Below are 19,014 nucleotides of genomic sequence, written 5' to 3' on the forward strand. Positions count from 1 at the left end.
CTTCTTGGAGAAAGACCAATTGTGAACTGTAGGCTTTTGAAGGAAGTAGTGTTATATCTACATAAATGAAAGGAGGGACGCAGAACCTGTAGGCTTAGGGGCTAGGGAAGGGCCCAGAGGTGGAGTAGACTCCTAGAGGGCAGAGGGCTATGAATGATAAAGGCAAGGGGAGACTTGCTTGAGGATCTGAGATTTGAGTGCCTTTCCTGGGAGGAGCTGAGTGATTAAAGGCCTCAAGAAGAATTTTTTTTTTTTTTAAGAAATTTTTATTTATTTTCGGCTGCATTGGGTCTTCATTGCTGCATGCGAGCTTTACCTAGTTGCGGCGAGCGGGGTCTACTCTTCATTGCAGTGCGCGGGCTTCTCATTGCGGTGGCTTCTCGTTGTGGAGCACAGGCTCTAGGTGGACGGGCTTCAGTAGCTGTGGCATGCGGGCTCAGTAGTTATGGCTCGCGGGCTCTAGAGCGCAGGCTCAGTAGTTGTGGCGCACAGGCTTAGTTGCTCCGCAGCATGTGGGATCGTCCCAGACCAGGACTCGAACCCCTGTCCCCTGCATTGGCAGGCGGATTCTTAACCACTGCGCCACCAGGGAAGTCCCTCAAGAAGAATTTTACAAGCGGAATTCCTCTTTGGGTGCTTTTATATCGCTGTCATGACCTTTTATATTCCCTGTCTACTTCTGTACTTCTCTTCCTTTTTAAACAAACACTGAGAACCCACGGAGGGGCCTCCAATACTAATTTAGGTTTGCAGAGCCAAGAATCAGAAATAAAGGCGACCTTATTAAATAGGGTCTTTGACCCTGTTGTCTTCATGGTTATACTCACATTGACAAGCATGCATTTCCAAATATCTATATTTAGGAGTGCTGGAGATTCAGTGAGGAGTGGAAAAATTGTGTTAACAATCCACTTCAAGAGTTAGATTGAAGTGAAACAGTCATCATCTCTAATTAGCTCAGGTCAGCATGCTGTTTCCTCTCTGGCCAGGCAGCCCCCAGGAGAAGGAGGCTTCCAGGGCTGGGATTGGCCCAGTGGGCTGGGGGAAACCCCTTGCTGAGGAAATCTAGAATGCTTGAGGGAAAACAGCGCTGAGAAAGGGAAGGAGGCGTCTGATTTAGACAGGAGGCTAATGACCTAGAGCTCTTCAGCAGAGTTCTACTGATTAAAAAGCCTCAAGCAATTGTTGCACATGTGGAATTAAAGCTTCAGTTGTTTTTGTAAAGTTACTAAATATGTTCACATTTTAAGTGGACCTGCTGGTATTACTTCTAACTCCAATAAAACTCCTTTCCCTTCTTGTTTGCATACATGATCTATATTTGAGTGCAGCAGAGGATTTTTCAGTTAAAGTCACAAATGAGATCGCTCTCTTTTTAATGGTTAACAGCCCCTCAGTAATGATAATGATTGGGTTTAGACCTCACATTCATTTCCTTGTATGATGGATTTTCAGCTAAAATAATTTAAGTGGTTGTATAATCTTTGTGTTGATGTTGTTCTTTTGCCTGCTACCTTTTCAGTTTAGAATTTGGGGGGATATAAAGGCAGATTTCTGTCTCCATTGGTTGCCTGTACAGATTCAGCAGATCTGAAAGACTACAGTAGGTGTTCTTCTGTCTCTTTTTGTTTTCTTTATAATTGTCCGATTTTGCAAAGGATATGAGATGCCCTCTTAGTGCGTTCTCCGGTTAAGGAATGTGTGTAATTTTTGGAAGCACTTTTGGGGGTGGTTAGAGTTGAGAACCCCCAAAATAAGAATTTGTCATGCTCAAGTGTCCCAGATTAGCTTTGCAAGTTTTAAGGCAAGGAGTCTGGTCCATCTGTCCACCTTAGAATGATTCTTATCATCTGGGAGCCAGTCAGCTCTGGGAAGTAGATAGGTTTTGTCTGCTTTAGAACATTAATTCAGTAATCTACCGAGTTATTTGAGTTTGCCAGTACTCCACTAGGCTTTGGGCATTCATTCAACCGATACATATTAGGTGGCCAGTTAGGCAGACAGATGAGAGGTATTATAGACAGGGAACTGAGCATCTAGTGAGAGAAGAGTCATACCCAAAATAATTCATTACAGTTGATAAGTGCAAGTTAGACATATATGTATGTACATATATGTGTTCACATTTTTTAATATAAATCATACTTGAACATATATTAAAGTGTTAATATATAACATTAAGGTATAATTTTATATATTAAAGTATGATACTGTGGGAATGTGTAAATACAGTTTTTGCCCTCATAGAGCTTAAGTCAGTCTAGTAGGAGAGACAGGCAAATAATCTAGGAATTATAATACCAGTTGTTAGGTGCTCTGCTAAAAGAAAAAAAAAAAGCATAGATAGCAGCTGATTTCATCTCAGGAGGATCAGGAAAAGCCTAGGTAGTTTTAAATGGCTCTGTGACTATAACTGATACTGTACTGAGAACTTTATTTTTGTCCTTAGTGGAACATCTTCATTGGCATTAGTAGTCAGAATCAGTTACAATGCCTGTTTTCGCTTCATAAACTTACTAGTATAGGGAGGGGGAAAGTTTCAAAACCTGAAAGCCACCTTTTCAATGGCAAAACTCCCAAATTCTTATAAAACAGATTAGAAGTATATTTGCCTTGAGTGAAGCTCTCAATTTGTGAACTTGTAATCTTCACAATATCCATAAAAGGGGAAGTTGTAAGAAAATTAATAATATGATTAATCAAATTTGATGTATATAAGCTGAGTTGGTTACCAAGAGTAGCTATGCTAATCACAGATCATTTTTATCTGTTCATTAAAATAAGTCCCTAAGGACTTCAGTTTGCCGAAGTCAAAATACTTCAGTTTGCTGAAGTCAAAATACTTCAGTTTAAATACTTTTAAATATAGTTCCTGATCTATATCTAAATTCAATTGTGCTTATTTTTTCAATTCTATAATTTAGATGTTTTTACAAGTTCATCCTGGCCATCTCCCAAATAACCACAGTTAGAAATGTCTTACTAGACTGTGTTGGAGACTTGAGTTTGTTGGAATAAATCAGTGAAAGATGAGCAATCCTTCATTGTGTAGTATCAAGGAGCCACACAAATAGTTTTATTTTGCTCTATAATTTTGGCTTTTGAGGCATAGTAGCAAAACTGCAAAAAGCCTTTAAAAGCCAACCATTGTATTTCCCTATTCATTTGTAGTAGCTGACTTTGCTAGATGCCTTCTTCAAAATTCCACATATTTAAAGCTTTGTATCAAATTCTAAACTGCAGAGAACTGCTGTTATCCTTTGTGATCACATTCATACAGTTTAATATGACAAGGGGAATATCAAAATGTCTTTGTTCTTCCATTAACTTTACTACCTGCTTTATATTCTCCTGCTTCCTCCACTCACTGTATAATAAGGGCTTTTGTCTTTACCTAGATCTGTCCCCTGAGCCCTGTGTTCTTCCCTTTTCAGACAGCCGAATATGCTCCCACTCTTGGCGTAAAATTAATAACACGAAATGATTTTTCACTAAAACTAGTTTCAGGGTAGACGTGGGAAGAAATAGACTATGCTTGGTATTACAGCCTGAGAACATAACTATCCCCAATCCCTAGGAGAATAACTAATTTTCTCCTGAAAACAAAAGGAAAGGGGAAAATTCTGACCTGTGTTTTGATTCCAGGAACCTCTCAAAATATCATTACCATGTTATTTCCGCTGCCCCAGGTGACCATTGCTATTATTGAATACTCAGAATGCTGGCAGGCTGAATCTGTTTTTCAATTCTAGCTCATTGCACTGTGTGTGGTTCCTATGAATGCTTTTATTTAGTAGACTTGAGACCAAGAAACTAATTTCTTTTGTTTTTCTTGGAAATGTGCAGATTTATTTTTGTTTCTACACCAAGGTGGAAGCTGTAAAATCTGCTAAACAAGTGCCAGGAAACTCAGCCTTAGGGCTGAACACAACTAACTTGGTGCAGAGGCTCCTGGTCTCATTTCAGGTGCAAGTTTACAAAGTTGCCTCTTAATCAGTTGAGTTGCTTTTCTCAAAATGCCCAGATAATACTGGCTTAAAAAAAAAATAGTGTGATTCTCTGATATTCTTCCTTTTAGAAAAGTAGGTAAACTAATGTGAGAATATACACACGCTGCCATTCCTGCAAAGCAGTGCTTCTTAATTAGGGAACTTAAATTTCTTTTTATTTACTTTTTTATGCAGGTATAACTTATTACTGTGCAAGGCACAGATCGTAAGTTTACAGTTCAATATAGTTTTATATATCCATTCTGTATCTATACATAGAAATCTGTGAAACCGCCACTCAAATCAAGAAATGGAACAATTCCAGTCCCCTAGGTTTTCTCACGTTTCTTCCCAGTAAAAACCCAGAAAAAAGTTCAAATGTAACCATTATTTTGCTTCTGTCACCATAGATTAGTTTTCCCTATACGTGAACTTTACACAAACAAAACCATTGAGTCTGGCTTCTTTTTTCCAATAGTAAGTCTGTGAGATCCATCTATGTTGCATGTCGCAGGAGTTCAGCATCCTATGTAGCATTCCACTGTGTGAATATATCGTAAATTATTGATCTATTCAAATGTTGATAGACATTTGGCTTGTTTCCAGTTTTTAGTTAATACAAATAAAGCTGCTGTGAACATTTTTACATCTGTCCTTTGATGGACATGAACACTTTGCTCTTTGGTATATATACCCATGAGTAGAATTGCTGCAGTTCATCATAGGATATATATTTTTAGTTTTAGTAGATTTGTTAGTAGCTTTAGTTTTCCAAAGTTATTGTGCCAATTGCTTTCCTACCAGCAGCATATAAAATTTCTAGTTACTCTACATTACCAGCATTTGGTGTGTGGGTCGTTAATTTTAGCCATTCTAGTGAGTGTGTTATCTCATTGTGGTCTTACTTTGCATTTTCCTGAGGACCAATCCAACCAGAGTCTGTCTGTTCTGATTTGTCTTCTTTTGTTTTATCACACATTTTCAAGCTACTGCCCCTGAGATCTTGATTCATTGAGTTTCCTGAGGTGAGGCCCAGGCACCTAGATTTCTCAAATACCCAACAAGTGATTCTGAAGCCAAGTTACCATGACACCTCTGTATGAAAATTAAATCATTTGTCAGCACTAAGGGTTTGTTTTAAAAGTCTCCAAGAATGTTTTCACACTCTATTAAGGAGATAGATGGTCATGACAAATAAGAAGATTGGACTCTGATGAAAGGTCTTCGATTTTTGATTAAATAATTTGAAGACATTTCAGGTTGCTTCAGTGAAAATTGTGACTACCGCTGTTTCTTTTTGTATCCATTTGATAAATTTACCCTTATAAAATGTTCTTCCATAAAGAAGGGTATGTTCGGAAGTGAGAAGGTGGCAATTTTTTTTTAACTGTTCTTTTACTTTATTTTATTTTTTATTTTTTTTTGGCCACACTGCGCCAGCATGTGGGATCTTAGTTCCCTGACCAGGAATCGAACTGGCACCCCTGCATTGGAAGGCTGAGTTTGTTTGTTTTTTTTAACTTAATTTTTTTTTTTTTGGCTGTGTTGGGTCTTCGTTGCTGCGCGCCGGCTTTCTCTAGCTGTGGCGAGCGGGGGCTACTCTTCCTCGTGGTGTGCAGGCTTCTCTTGTTGCGGAGCACGGGCTTTAGGCACGCAGGCTTTAGTAGTTGCAGCACACAGGCTCAGTAGTGGAGGCACGTGGGCCCTAGAATGCATGAGCTTCAGCAGTTGTGGCTCGCAGGCTCTAGAGCACAGGCTCAGTAGTTGTGGCACATGGTCTGAGTTGCTCCGCGGCATGTGAGATCTTCCCGGACCAGGGATTGAACCCGTGTCCCCTGCATTGGCAGGTGGATTCTTAACCACTGCGCCAACAGGGAAGTCCCAAAGGCGGAGTTTTAGCCACTGGACCGCTGGGGAAGTAGAAGACGGCCATTTTAGCATTAATAGTAATGCATATTCTTTGTGGACTCTTATTTGCTAGGTTAGTTAGATATAAATCACATAAATCTATTTGAAATGCTTCTCTTTACAGAAAAAAAAAAAATCTACAACAGACCTGGTAAATCAGGAATCAGTAGATATAGAGCGACCTTGACCTATTTACCTTTAATTGTGAACATAAAGGGAAAACTTTTGCAATAGCAACAAACAAATGTTCTGTCAACAAATGTAGCCCATCTTGGGAGGAAAGGATCTCATCTGGTCTCCTGACAGGAAGTGAGCAACACCCCAGTTTTATTACCACATGCTCAGGAAGGGTATGTCAGTAGTTGCAAAATCAGAGGATCTTAGCACATCAACTTTGAAATAGTCTACCTTACCCATAATAAAGAGTAAGATTGCTTCCCTGGGCTTAAGCACGTGTACCATTTGATTTAAAAAATATTATTTTGAATATTTCAAGGCATTGGCTGGGCACCCCAGCTTGTATGAGGGACACTAACTCCAGAGCGTTATGCTTCCAAATGGGATAAAGCTGTGCATTAAGGTAGGGATCGTGTGAACCAATCTATTATTTGTGGCTCCCCTCACAGAACAATCTACTCCTCTTCACTGAAAACTCGTTAAGGCTTTCCTTTGCAGTACTTATTAGCTTTCTAAGTAAAATTAAATTAAGAGTTTGCTGCAGCAGCTTATTAGACCTTTAGTGGATGCTGATTATCATCTTCATGCCTTCTGAATTAAGAGGCAGGAAATAATTTTACACACAGAAGCACACCCTATGCTGATGTTTGGTTCTCAGAAACTTGATACCAGCATTACTTAGAAAGAGCAGTAAGTCCGAAACCCAAGTGAGGCAGAAAGCAATAAACATGGTCTGCTCAACTACTTGTAGGGTAGAATGGGGGCTAATCCCATGTCTTTCTAAGGTTGAAGAGAAGTTTCTTCTTTCAGACCAGTTGGTTAACTTTGGCTAGAAGTTTTATGTTGAAGACTATTTAGATACCATGCCATGCTGGCATTAAAATCACAGAGTTGAGGATATAGTCAAATTACCATGAGTAGAATCATCCCAAACACTCAAACTTTGAAGATGGTGCATTATCTGAGCCCAAGGTGGTAAAGCAGTGTCCCCTTCCCTTTTAAAGTCCTTTGTGTGCCATGTTGTTTGGAATGGTTGGGCTTGCTGTTCATGGCTATTTGAAGGTCTTCTCTTCCATGAGCTTGCTAGTGAACGTAATGGAGCTTTCTCTCTAGTTCTTGCCTCTGAGAAGTATACATAAGTCTTCCCATATTGTGAACAAGATTTTTTCGTTAAAAAGGGAAACTTTGACTGGAATGGCGAACCCGAGCACCAGGAGATGAGAAATGAGGTGCGTTTTAGAAACCTTTCCCGATCACATGGTGTACCATCCTCTGGGTTTCCCATGCATGTTTTCGCTGTAGGAAGATTCCCTTAAGCCTGGAGATTTGGGACCCATGGAATGGGTACCACACAGTATTACTTTAAAGGGTCTGCGTTTGCTCACCCAACCTCACCAATCCTCTCAGCCCCAAGAGTGTCCAGCCTTATGTCTCATCCAGCTGTGGGTCTAGATATGGTCAATCCAGGTTGCTTCACAGCCCCTGAAAGAACTTTGTACGAATTTCTCTCTCTTTCACTGTCTTTGTTGGGATTTTTTTTTGTAATTTATTTTTATAATGGGGTTTAGCTGATTTTCACTGCTGTGTTTATGCCGCTTTACACCCTCTTGATTCACTTACAGAGAGAAATCAATACATAGGTTTTAAGATTCTTACTAGTCAGATATATTCTTGTGTGGTGAATAGGGGGTGTTGAGTCCAGTTCACTGAGCAAGGAGCAGGTCTTGTCTGTGACATATTTGGTTTATGGAATGGTATCTGTGCTAATATCAAACCCTTGTTTTCTGCCCCACCCCACCTCACCTTTCCCGTTAAGCAGCCATAGTGTGTTTTCTAAATGTGTGACTCTGTTCTGTTTTGTAATTCAGGTCATGTGTAGCGATTTTTACATTCCCTCTATAAGTGATATCTTATGATAAAAATAAAATAAAAAAAAAGGAACCTTTGAATCCCAGTCCTTTTGTCAGAAAATGGAGAGGCTCTTGCAGCTATAAAAGAGTAAAACACTTGTATCATTCACAGGTGGCAGAAATGGAAGGTTAAAAATGAGATAGTCAAAAAAAAAAAAAAATGAGATAGTCCCATTGTGTTAATAAAACAAGGCCAAACAAAAGTGATTGCTTGGCTGGGTGACTTTTTTCCCATTTAAGATGAATCACTCAGTTCGTTTAATATATAGCCATCCAGTTTAGAAAAAATACTAAAGGAAAAGTGTATCTATAAAAACAACGACTTGAAAAAAAAAAACAAAACCCGCCTGGAAAAGTTATTTTAGGAATTACAGTGGAAAACTAGAATTTATACTGTTTTATACAGTAGAGTTTTTCCAGTCTTTAGTTTGATTTTGTTTGGTCAGAGCTAAACATTGAACTGGATTATACAATTTTACCATATCTCTGTGGTAGAAGAAAGAAGTATATAAAATATACTTGTGAATACATTCTGTAGGCTACATAGAATACAGCAACTACTTTGTGATTCCTCTGCTTTTTTTTTCTCCTCAGTGTTGTATGTATTTTTCTTAAGGTCTTTAAAGGGTAAATATTTTTCATAGTTCTCTAAAGTTTAACACTCCACAAGGATTTACTCTGAGTCACTGATTAATCTATGGCATTTCACATCCCCTTAGATAAATCTGTTTATATTTGTTTCAAAATCAAAACAGTACAACATTTCATAGGGTATGTTATAAACACTATTTATAACCAGCATCAATTAGACATGATGAGGTATTTATGAGTTCCTGCGAAATTATGCCATTATCTTGTATAAATGTCGAAAAATTAATTTTTTCTTTTCTCACCATCGTCTGTTCTGCCCTTTCATAAATAAGAAAGAATGAATTAATTAATTTCTGTCATAAAGTGTTAACTTTTGTTAGATGAGCTTGTGTGAAGACTTGACATTGCGTGCAGCATAACAAAGATAGAACATTAGAAATTAGCTCAACTTCTCCTTAACTCAGGCCAAAGTCTCCAACAGAAAGAAATTTTCATACTCGGTTAGCATCTAGCAGGGCTCACAGATTTCTGGAAGAGCAAATTCCAAACTGCACGTGCAGGTGAAGGGGTCTTGCAGATTGGGGATTGCTTTCACCTCTTCCAACCTGGTATAGAGAAAGTGCTAAGTGAGTTTCTGTTGGGTGAATGGAGTGTTTTCGAGCATCTGCCCCAGGAGTTCTGATCCTTTTTGTTTGCTTTGGGGACCCACAATTAAAGATAAACTAATTAAAGATAGCCATACTCACGTGTTATCATTCAGGCTTTACCATTAGGATATGAGCTGCTCTGCCTAGGAAGAAGAGTTTTGAAATGAGCTACATAAACTTGGCTGTAGTGCGTATGTGGATGTTAATGTTGAATACATAAAGACCTCATCAAAAGCACATGGACTTATTCTGTAGAATCTAGAGAAGAGAGAGCAGACATTTCGCTCTTCCCTGGGGAATTGACAGGCCAAATGACCTGCCTGTTATTCTATTCTATAGAACATATTAAGTCTTCTTACCACTTTTTAGCATCATTAGGTACTGTGTTGTTGTGAAAAAATCTCAGTTTCAACCCAGCCTTTTCTGTTCTAATATAAACAGACAATAAACAGATTTGTTTATTCGAATATGAGCATTTACCTTTTTTTTCTGGATTTATAGCCCCGAATTCGTAACCAGACTAACAGAATTTTTCTTCTGGGACCTCAAAATTTTCCTTGGTTGTGTCAGTGAGATTTTATTTCTAGGCTTTCAACTTGTTTTCAAATTACTTCATTCTACACAATTTAGCTATGTTCATATGTCTTCTCAGAATGTAGTTAAGTGCTTAATAAATTACTTCTTTACCTGCTGACCCCTTTTACATGAAAATACTACAGAAATCCGATAATGGCAAATGAGGCTATGAGCCGAGGGAAGAGGTGATGCCTTAAAGAAAAGCTCTTTCCTTAAATGTGAATCCTGGAGTTAGACATATTTCTCCCTAGTCGGTGGCTAAGAAGTAGAAAGAAAAGAATGAACAGCAAGATAAACATGGGGTAAAGAGCTGGCTCTGGTACACACAGCACCATGGGCCCGTAGATACCACATAATAAAATGGGTCTCCTTGGGAGGTTGGCTTGTCTTAGAAAGTGCTTTATTATCATGGAAAAAAGTCTGCTGCTACTTGTGCTAACATCTCCATTCCCAGTAACCTCAAAACCAAAGAGTGTTCAAGGCAATGTTAACCAAGGCTTTTTTTTTTTTTTTTTTTTTGCACACCCTGAAGCTTGTGGGATCTTAGTTTCCCCACCAGGGATCGGACCTGGGCCCCGGCAGTGAAAGCGCCAAGTCCTAACCAATGGACCGCCAGGGAATTCCCAACCGTGGCTTTTTTAGAGCCCCTGGAAGAAAGAACCCTACCCTTCAGATCTCTTTAACGAGAACCAATAATTTTCTGTGTCAGCGTTGCCATTTAGGTAGTACGTATTTTAACTGACATTGTCCTGGTTTATCCTGTCTCCGTGTGTTTAAACGATTTATCTCGAAACTTTCCAGTAGCTGGTCACAAAGCACCGAGCTGATCTCCCTGTGCTATGCGGCTGCTATCTGAGGGATAGGGAGGGTGGGAGGGAGACGCAAGAGGGAGGAGATACGGGGATATATGTATACATATAGCTGATTCACTTTGTTATACAGCAGAAACTAACACAACATTGTAAAGCAATTACACTCCAATGAAGATGTTAAAAAAAAAAATGGGATGGACAGTGATGGTCACACTTGGGTGTTGCAGATCCCGTGAAGCCACCTGGCAGCTCCTTACCAGCACCAGCTGATTTACCGCTGGCGATAAATACAGCACCACCGTCCACCCAGGTGGATGCCTCCTCAGCTGCTCCACCTCCTCCGTATCAGCTAATTAGCCTTCCACCACACCTGGAAACCCTTGGCATCCAGGAGGATCCTCAGGACTACCTCTTGCTAATCAACTGTCAAAGCAAGAAGCCTGAACCCACCAGGTAAACCACCTGCGTCTGTGCGTGTACGTGCATATCCTTAGGCATTCTTACCTTTAAACTTTTGTAACCCTGATTTGAAGGCTTAAAAGTAACCACCTATATATAGAAGCTCATCTTTTAGGCTTATAATTCAGGTTGATGTTCCTCCACGAATGATTTCTGATATTCAGGAGATTTTATTGGAGAAGCACACTGTCTATCATTTTTGGCAAAGAACACGTGTGCCTTCATGGCTCTTTTGGAAATCTGTCTCCTGTGTCTTAGTCCTTGTTACAGATTCACAGTGTTAACTTTGCTTAACAGATTTCACTGATTTATAAATGGTGATCTTGCTCCATTTCTTGTGTGATTGTAAACCAGCCAAGGGTCATCTTTTGTTTCTGAAGAAGGAGAGGAATACCTACTGCTAGAAGATTTTGAAAGCAAAACGATTCCATTGCAGTGAGTGTGTTGTGGTTGCTTTGGATCTGTGTGAGAAATTAATCGTACAGGTAAAATCCCAATATAGCAAATCCTATGGAATAAACAAATCAGATGTTCGTGAAATTTGGTGAAATCAAATATATTGCTAAAAACTTTGAAACTTTCAAATCTTCACACCTAGCGATGAAGCAGAGCTTACCACATGCCTTGACTTTGCAGATTTTTAAGTAGAATGAAGTCTGTGGATTTCAGTACTTGACCAAAGATGTCATAAAACTTTGCCGAATCCTTGGTTTCCCTGTCATCTTGATCTCTGCTCCCATACCCCTCTTTTCTTCTAAGCTATAAGACATTTTAATTTAATCGTTCTTCTCATTTGATGTTGAATAATTGGAAGACTGGAGGTAATGGTGAGAACTGAGCCAGAAATTGATGATCACAAGGCCTGTCATACCATTAATAGCTATGTGACAGCTAGTGATATGGGGTATGTTTATTATCTTAATTTGCAATATTAAGGAGGGAGGTGAATTGCATTGAAATATAAAAGATATTTTCTTAAACAGGGATATTAGATTCAAGAATTATTTTTATTAAAAAAAAGGTTTTTTTTCACATTGAAAGTGACTGTTACTGGGCTAAAGGATCATACAAAACCCTTGTTCAAAAATTTTTATATAGAATTTGTTAAGATCCACAAATTAGTTTCTGTGAACCATTCCCTGAGATAGTGGAAATAGCTCACAAACCTTCCAAAGATGAGTTTCTATATATTTGTTGTAATGGGATTTTACCTGTAAAAGTAAAAAAAAAAAAAAAAAAAAAGAAGGAAAAATTATAAATCAACACTAGTTAATATCAAATTCTAACTTGATTTTTGCTTGTTTGCTGTGAGAATTTAAAATTATACACTCGCAACGTTGTTGCATATGCTACTAATAACTAAGATTTTATTTTAGGGAGCTCCACAATTATTTTTCCATCTCAGCTTTTCAAAAGCCAACAGCTAAGTGACAGTTTTCAGTACATTTTCTTTTTATATAGTGTCTTTCATTGATCTCATTGGTATCATAGCTTTCCTATTGTAGTAGAAATTATGCTCAAAGTCATTACTCAGATATATTTTGTATCTGTATTTTGCAAAAGTGACAGTTAAATAGCAAATATTCGTGAAGTACCCACTGAGGTCCCACTGTTTCGCTAGGTGCTATGAAGGTACAAACTAATTACATAAAGATACAGCCCCCTTAGATTCAGTCACCTTCAGAGTTTAAAAGTAAAGCTTGTGAAGGAATCAAAACATGCAAGCATGAAGTGCTTATAGATGAAGGCAAGATGTGAGCATTGCCTTGCAAATGCCCGTTCATCCTGCAGTCCTCAGCTCAGACATCTCCTCCAAGGAGGCATTCCACTAAACTCCCAGGCTGTGTTAAATGCCTCTCTGGGTTTTCAGAGAATCCCGGTTGTACCCCCATGTCTCTGTTTTATTGGGTTGGCCAAAAAGTGCCTTCGGTTTTTTAAGTAAAACTAAAAGACACATTTTTCATTTTTACCAAGAGCTTTATTGAACAACATATTCACCCTTTTGTTCCACTATCTTCTGCCATTTTTCAGGCAACTTCACAATTCCATCTTCCCAAAACTTTTTACCTTTTTGAGCAAAGAACTATTCCAGGTGCCTTTTACAGTCTTCCAGGGAATTGAAATTTTTTCCATTAAGAGAATTTTGTAAAGACCGAAATAAATGGAAATCTGAAGGTGCAATGTCTGGTGAACATGGCGGATGAGTCAGAACTTCCCAGCCAAGCTGTAACAGCTTGTTTTTGCCTGGTCATCAAAGAAACATGCAGTCTTGCGTTACCCTGATGGAAGATTATGCGTTTTCTGTTGTCTAATTCTGGACGCTTTTCCTCAAGTGCTGCTTTCAGTTGGTCTAATTGGGAGCATTACTTGTTGGAATTAATCGTGTGGTTTTCCGGAAGGAGCTCATAACAGAGGACTCCCTTCCAATCCCACCATATACACAACATCACCTTCTTTGCGTGAATACTGGCCTTTGGTGTGCTTGGTGGTGGTTCATTTCACTTGCCCCATGCTCTCTTCCATTTCACATTATTGTACAGTATCCACTTTTCATCACCCGTCACAATTTGTTTTAAAAACAGAACGTATTCCTTACGTTTAAGTAGAGAACTGCATATGGAAATACGCAGTTCTCAAGAAGGTTTTCTACACTTAATTTATGTGGAATCCAAACCTCAAAGCGATTAAAACATAACCAAGCTGGCACAAATGATTTTCAACGCTTAATTTGGATATTTTGAGTACGTCAGCTATCTCCCACGTGGTATAACGTTGATTGTTCTCAGTTAATGTCTCGATTTGGTCGCTATCAACTTCAACTGGTCTACCTGACTGTGGAGCATAGTCCAGTGAGAAATCTCTAGCACGAAACTTCGCAAACCACTTTTGACACGTTCGATCTGTCATAACACCTTCTCCATACACTACACAAATCCTTCTTTGCGTTTCAGTTGCATTTACCTTTCTTGAAATAATAAAACATAATATGCTGAAAATGTTGCTTTTTCCTTCCATTTTCAATATTAAAATGGCTATACAAAAATTCACCAATTTTGGTAAGTCTTTTTTTAAATGCACGCTGATATGACAGCTGTCACGTACAGTCCAGCAAAACTGTTTCAAATGAAGTTAAAGACAACTAAGTGCTACTAGAGCCATCTTACGGAAAAAGCGGAACGAACCTTTTGGCCAGCCCACTATCACAGAATTGGAAATAGCTTGATAACTTTATGTATTCTCCATTAAACTCTAAGCTAGTCAAAGACAGGGAACTTAGTACTCATTGTACTTCTAGCTTCTTCTTAACTTCACGTTTGAATTAACTCAAGTACAAATTTTAGAATATGTGTGAGAAATTCCTAGAAAGGTCAGTGCAAGTGTTTTTGAGAGAGAGGGTGAGATACCTCATAGGAGGAGTAGCCTCAGTGCCAAGTGGAGTTGCTTGTGGGCTTTTTGTAGTTCCTACAGCCTGTAGGAACGCTTAAAGGGATTTTCTCTGAATAGGTGAGTGACCTGAGAACCATGTTTTGGAAATATTGATCTTCTAGCAGTCCTGGTCCTATCGGTGGTTCGATAGATTGGAAGAGGGAGAAGCTAGAGGAAAGAAGTTTGCTGAGGGAGGGGTCCGTGGTGTAGATCTCAGCAGAGATACGGACCTGAACTTGGGGTGGTGACAGTGGGAACAGAGTGGGGGAATAGGCGCTTGGCTAGAAAGAAGGGCTTTGTGCCCAAGTGATGGTGGTGATCAAAGAGAATGAATCAAAGTTGATTGGATTTTGAGTTTAGAGAATCTGGGATATAAAGACATTTCTTTTCATGGCAAGTCAGAAAGGACCACCAATTGGAGAAGTAAGTTGAGTTTAGTTTGGTACACATGAGCAAGGGAACACTGGGATAACCAAGTAGCAATACGTTTGAACCATTTGTAAATACAGGACTCGGAGTTTGGTGAGAAGATGGCAGTTGTCAGCATTCAGTAGAAGGGGAAGTTACGGGAAAGGAGGATTTTTTAATGGTGTGTGCTATAAAGACTTAGAGGACTGATTTCTGATGGCCATTTTCAGGTTGGAGAGACAGGAAGAAAGAGGCAGTCAGTGAAACAAGGGCATAATCAGTGAGGAAGAAGGAAAGTCAGAATTTTGCAATAAAGGTCCTCGGATAGTAGTGGGGGAGAGTTTCAGTGAATAAATGCAATACACAGTGCCAGATGTTACCAAAAAATCAGGGAGATATGCCCTTTAAAAAAAAACTATCACAAGTTATTTTTTTTAAATATTGAGTTTAAATTCCTACAGGACTTTGGACAACACACATAGGTAGTTAAGGTATCTTGTTTAGCATTAAGGAAGGACAGGCGTTCTGGTATTGGTAGCTTCATTTTGACTTATTCCCAAGTTTCGTGATACCACAAAATACAGAGACCAAAAATGTACCCAAAGCATAAAATACACTCTGATGAGATTTCTCAAGGTGAATTATTGTTCGGAGTTGGCTAACTCCTTGCCTTGTATTTTGATTCTTTTCATAGTATTGGCTAAATATTTGTTAAAGAAAATAAGTAGAAAGGAAGATACACAAAACCTATCAAGTTGCCACCTCCTTGTATGACACATTGAATGTATTCAATACCAGGTAATCATTAGACTTTTCATTTTACAGAACAACAGAGTTGCCACAGGTGGGCTAAAGAGCAGTGGATCACCTTGATAAACTGTTGGCACGAGGTTTTTGCATGCTTTTCAGAGGAAGTGCTTTTCCTGGTGTCTTGTGCCTTAATTATTTACCTTCCTCCAAGTTTTGTACCTTTCTAATTCCAGTGCTTCAGGGATTGTGGTTTTACGTGTGGATATACTAGGTGGAGGTGGGGGGTGTGGACAGGTGCAGAACGAGATTAGGGAGAATGCTTTTGGTTTTGTGGTGGCGGTTTTGTTATCTGGTGTATAATCATAAAAACTCAGGAACATTCGTGCTTTCAATCAGATGGGTCACACACACCAAAAACTTGAATGAAAAAAGCCATGGAGTTTGATTGCTAAGCTAGAAATACATTTATTAAAATGTAGTCTTCGGTCTTCACCGTGTTTTCTGTCATTAACAATTCTTATTTAGAACGCACGCTGATTCTGCGAAATCCACCCCTTCGGAGACAGACTGCAATGATAACGTCCCTGCTCATAAAAATCCTGCTTCCTCCCAGAGCAAACATGGAGTGAATGGCTTTTTCCAGCAGCAGATGATGTATGACTCTCCACCGTCTCGGGCTGCATCCGTTTCCGTAGACTCCAGCCTTTATAACCTGCCCAGAAGTCACTCCCACGACGTCTTACCAAAGGTGTCTCCTTCAAGTACCGAAGCTGACGGAGAGCTCTATGTTTTTAATACCCCATCCGGGACCTCGAGTGTAGAGCCTCAAATGAGGCATGTATCTATTAGTTATGACATTCCTCCAACACCTGGTAATACTTATCAGATTCCACGAACATTTCCAGAAGGAACCTTGGGGCAGACGTCAAAGCTAGACACTATTCCAGATATTCCTCCACCTCGGCCACCGAAACCGCATCCGGCTCATGACCGATCTCCTGTGGACACGTGTAGCATCACACGCACAGCCTCTGACACTGACAGTAGTTACTGTATCCCGACAGCAGGGGTGCCACCGTCCCGTAGTAATACCATTTCCACTGTGGATTTGAACAAATTGCGAAAAGGTCAGCTCCAGTTGGCTTTTCCTGGCTTAGAGGTTAATGATAGAAAATCTCTTTTTCTGAGTATTTGTTCTTGGACGCTTAGTGTGACATTAAACGGCAGTCCCTTTTTTCTTCAGCGCTGCAGCTACCCACTCAGGTAGCGAAGCTGTCAGAGCCTCATTAGATCCCAGGAAGTGTGTTTGTGCAGGCAGCGTGTGCCTGTGTACATGTTGTGGTGGAAGGGAGAAAGACGAGGAGTTTTTCATCCCTAAGAAGTATGGCCTTAGTAATACTTCCCTGCCTCAGGGAGTGTGCACCGCTCTCTCTCACTTGCTCTACATCCTGGGTGAGCAGACCCGATGGGGCAGAGGCACAGGAAATGGACCAGCCACAAAGCCTTTCCCAGTCATACGCTTTCCCGTATTTGTGTCCTATTACGGCCGCTTCTGTGTCACATCTGTTGGGCTCTGTTTCCTTCCTTCCCAGATCAACAGTTTTTACGTTATGTCTACCAGGTGATATTCAGTTGCAATCAGGTCATTCTGCTTTTTGTTTGTTTGGTTTTATTTATTTTTAAAGCTCTGACTCTTCTCTCCCCTTACCCCTTAGCCACTTCACTGATTCCTGTACCATCTTCCTAGAGCCTGCCAAAAGTTATAGACTTTGAGAGGAGAAAAATTGAGTCTGGGTTAGCCTCTGAGGGTCCTAAAGTCCTGAAAATAAAAAGCCCAAGTTTAAAAGGCACCCACCCTAAAAACTACGTCTGACACTTCTGGATTTTGTGGTAGAGTTATCCAGCTGTTCTAAAGAAGTTAAAAGATTTGATGCCTTGTGGATGGTACTTATGTCAAATACTTACTTAGCCATTCAACACCAATTTCTAACTTCTTTCTCGAAATGGCTGTAACGTATCTTCAGGTGGTTATAATGAGTTAGTGAGATATAAGTTATACCCAAGGGTACAAAAGATAAGAAAACAGAAGTATTTCTTTTCTCCATCTTTCAATAACCCATCTCACTGTCATAATCAAATACTGATACTGGTTAGCATATGAATAAATGTCTGCATTCTCTAGTGGTTTAATGTTTCAATTCAATATATTATTCTTTGAGCATCCTTTTTAAAATCTGGGTGTGTGCATGCATGCATATATGACAAGAGAGAGAGAGAAGGTCATTCCTGATTACCCTGGGAACTGGCAAAGATGGGGAGAAATACTGATAGTTTGTTCTCTGTTTTAGATGCTAGTTCTCAAGACTGCTATGATATTCCACGAACATTTCCAACTGATAGATCTAGTTCACTCGAACGCTTCCACAACCACTTTGTAAGTATAATTGACCTTGACATCATCAAGTGTATCTCATTGTCAAAACCTTCGCACTTAGGACCCTGAGACTAAATGAGATCCTGAAATAAAAGTCCCTTCAGATCCACACGAGTAGGCATAACTTACAACTGTGTTTTCCTGTTTGACAGTGGTTCTTGTTTATTCAAAGAAATGTATGTGTGTTTTAGAAAATCAAAAATGTATTGACGGTGGGGAGTGTATCAAGCGAAGAACTGGATGAAAATTATGTCCCCATGAATCCCAACTCTCCTCCACGACAACACTCCAGCAGTTTCACGGAACCAATTCAGGAAGCAAATTATGTGCCAATGACTCCGGGGACATTTGATTTTTCTTCATTTGGAATGCAAGTGCCTCCTCCCGCTCATATGGGCTTCAGGTCCAGCCCGAAGACCCCTCCTAGAAGGCCAGTTCCTGTTGCAGACTGTGAACCACCCCCCGTGGATCGGAACCTCAAGCCAGACAGAAAAGGTAAGGAGAGCGTGGCGTGGTAAAAGGGCCGGGGGTTGCCAATTGAGATCTGCATTTAACTGTCATTAAATCCAAAACGGAATCGGGACTAGAAATTCAGAAGTATTTCATATTACCTAAGTTACCAGCTTGTTTAAGTAAAGTAGTATTGCTGTTAATAGATTAATAATTATTATGTCATATGTTGATGCCCAGGTGAGATTTTTAAGTCTCCTATCTCTGGAGCAGAGGTTACAAACTAAAATATTCACAAGGATTGGCAAGCAACGGGAGATAATTAGGAGAAACTGGAATGCCCTTGGCCCATCCAAATGGAGTCACTAATTACTGCCTGCCTACAATTCTTTGTGAACTTGTGAAACTAACATGGGCCCCCTAGAGGAAGATCTTCTGATTATCAAAGGAAGTCAAAAATTGGGGGTTTTATGTGTA

At 39.6% G+C, this 19,014-nt stretch overlaps 1 protein-coding gene across 5 annotated transcripts in view; it reads left to right on the forward strand.

The window, feature by feature from the left end:
- The window catches only part of GAB1 (GRB2 associated binding protein 1), a 126,354-nt gene that overhangs the window by 84,501 nt on the left and 22,839 nt on the right, over positions 1 to 19,014 (forward strand). For 3 of the 5 annotated variants that reach the window (XM_036852599.1, XM_036852601.1, XM_036852603.1), the window contains exons 3-7: positions 10,838 to 11,063; positions 11,424 to 11,504; positions 16,179 to 16,780; positions 18,002 to 18,087; positions 18,279 to 18,582. In XM_036852599.1, the coding sequence (XP_036708494.1) occupies positions 10,838 to 11,063; positions 11,424 to 11,504; positions 16,179 to 16,780; positions 18,002 to 18,087; positions 18,279 to 18,582 (1,299 nt within the window). The remainder of the gene's footprint in view (positions 1 to 10,837; positions 11,064 to 11,423; positions 11,505 to 16,178; positions 16,781 to 18,001; positions 18,088 to 18,278; positions 18,583 to 19,014) is intronic. The other 2 variants (XM_036852602.1, XM_036852600.1) reach the window with 1 other exon arrangement.

Source organism: Balaenoptera musculus, chromosome 5, assembly GCF_009873245.2.
Source record: "Balaenoptera musculus isolate JJ_BM4_2016_0621 chromosome 5, mBalMus1.pri.v3, whole genome shotgun sequence".
Taxonomy (NCBI): Eukaryota; Metazoa; Chordata; class Mammalia; order Artiodactyla; family Balaenopteridae; genus Balaenoptera; species Balaenoptera musculus.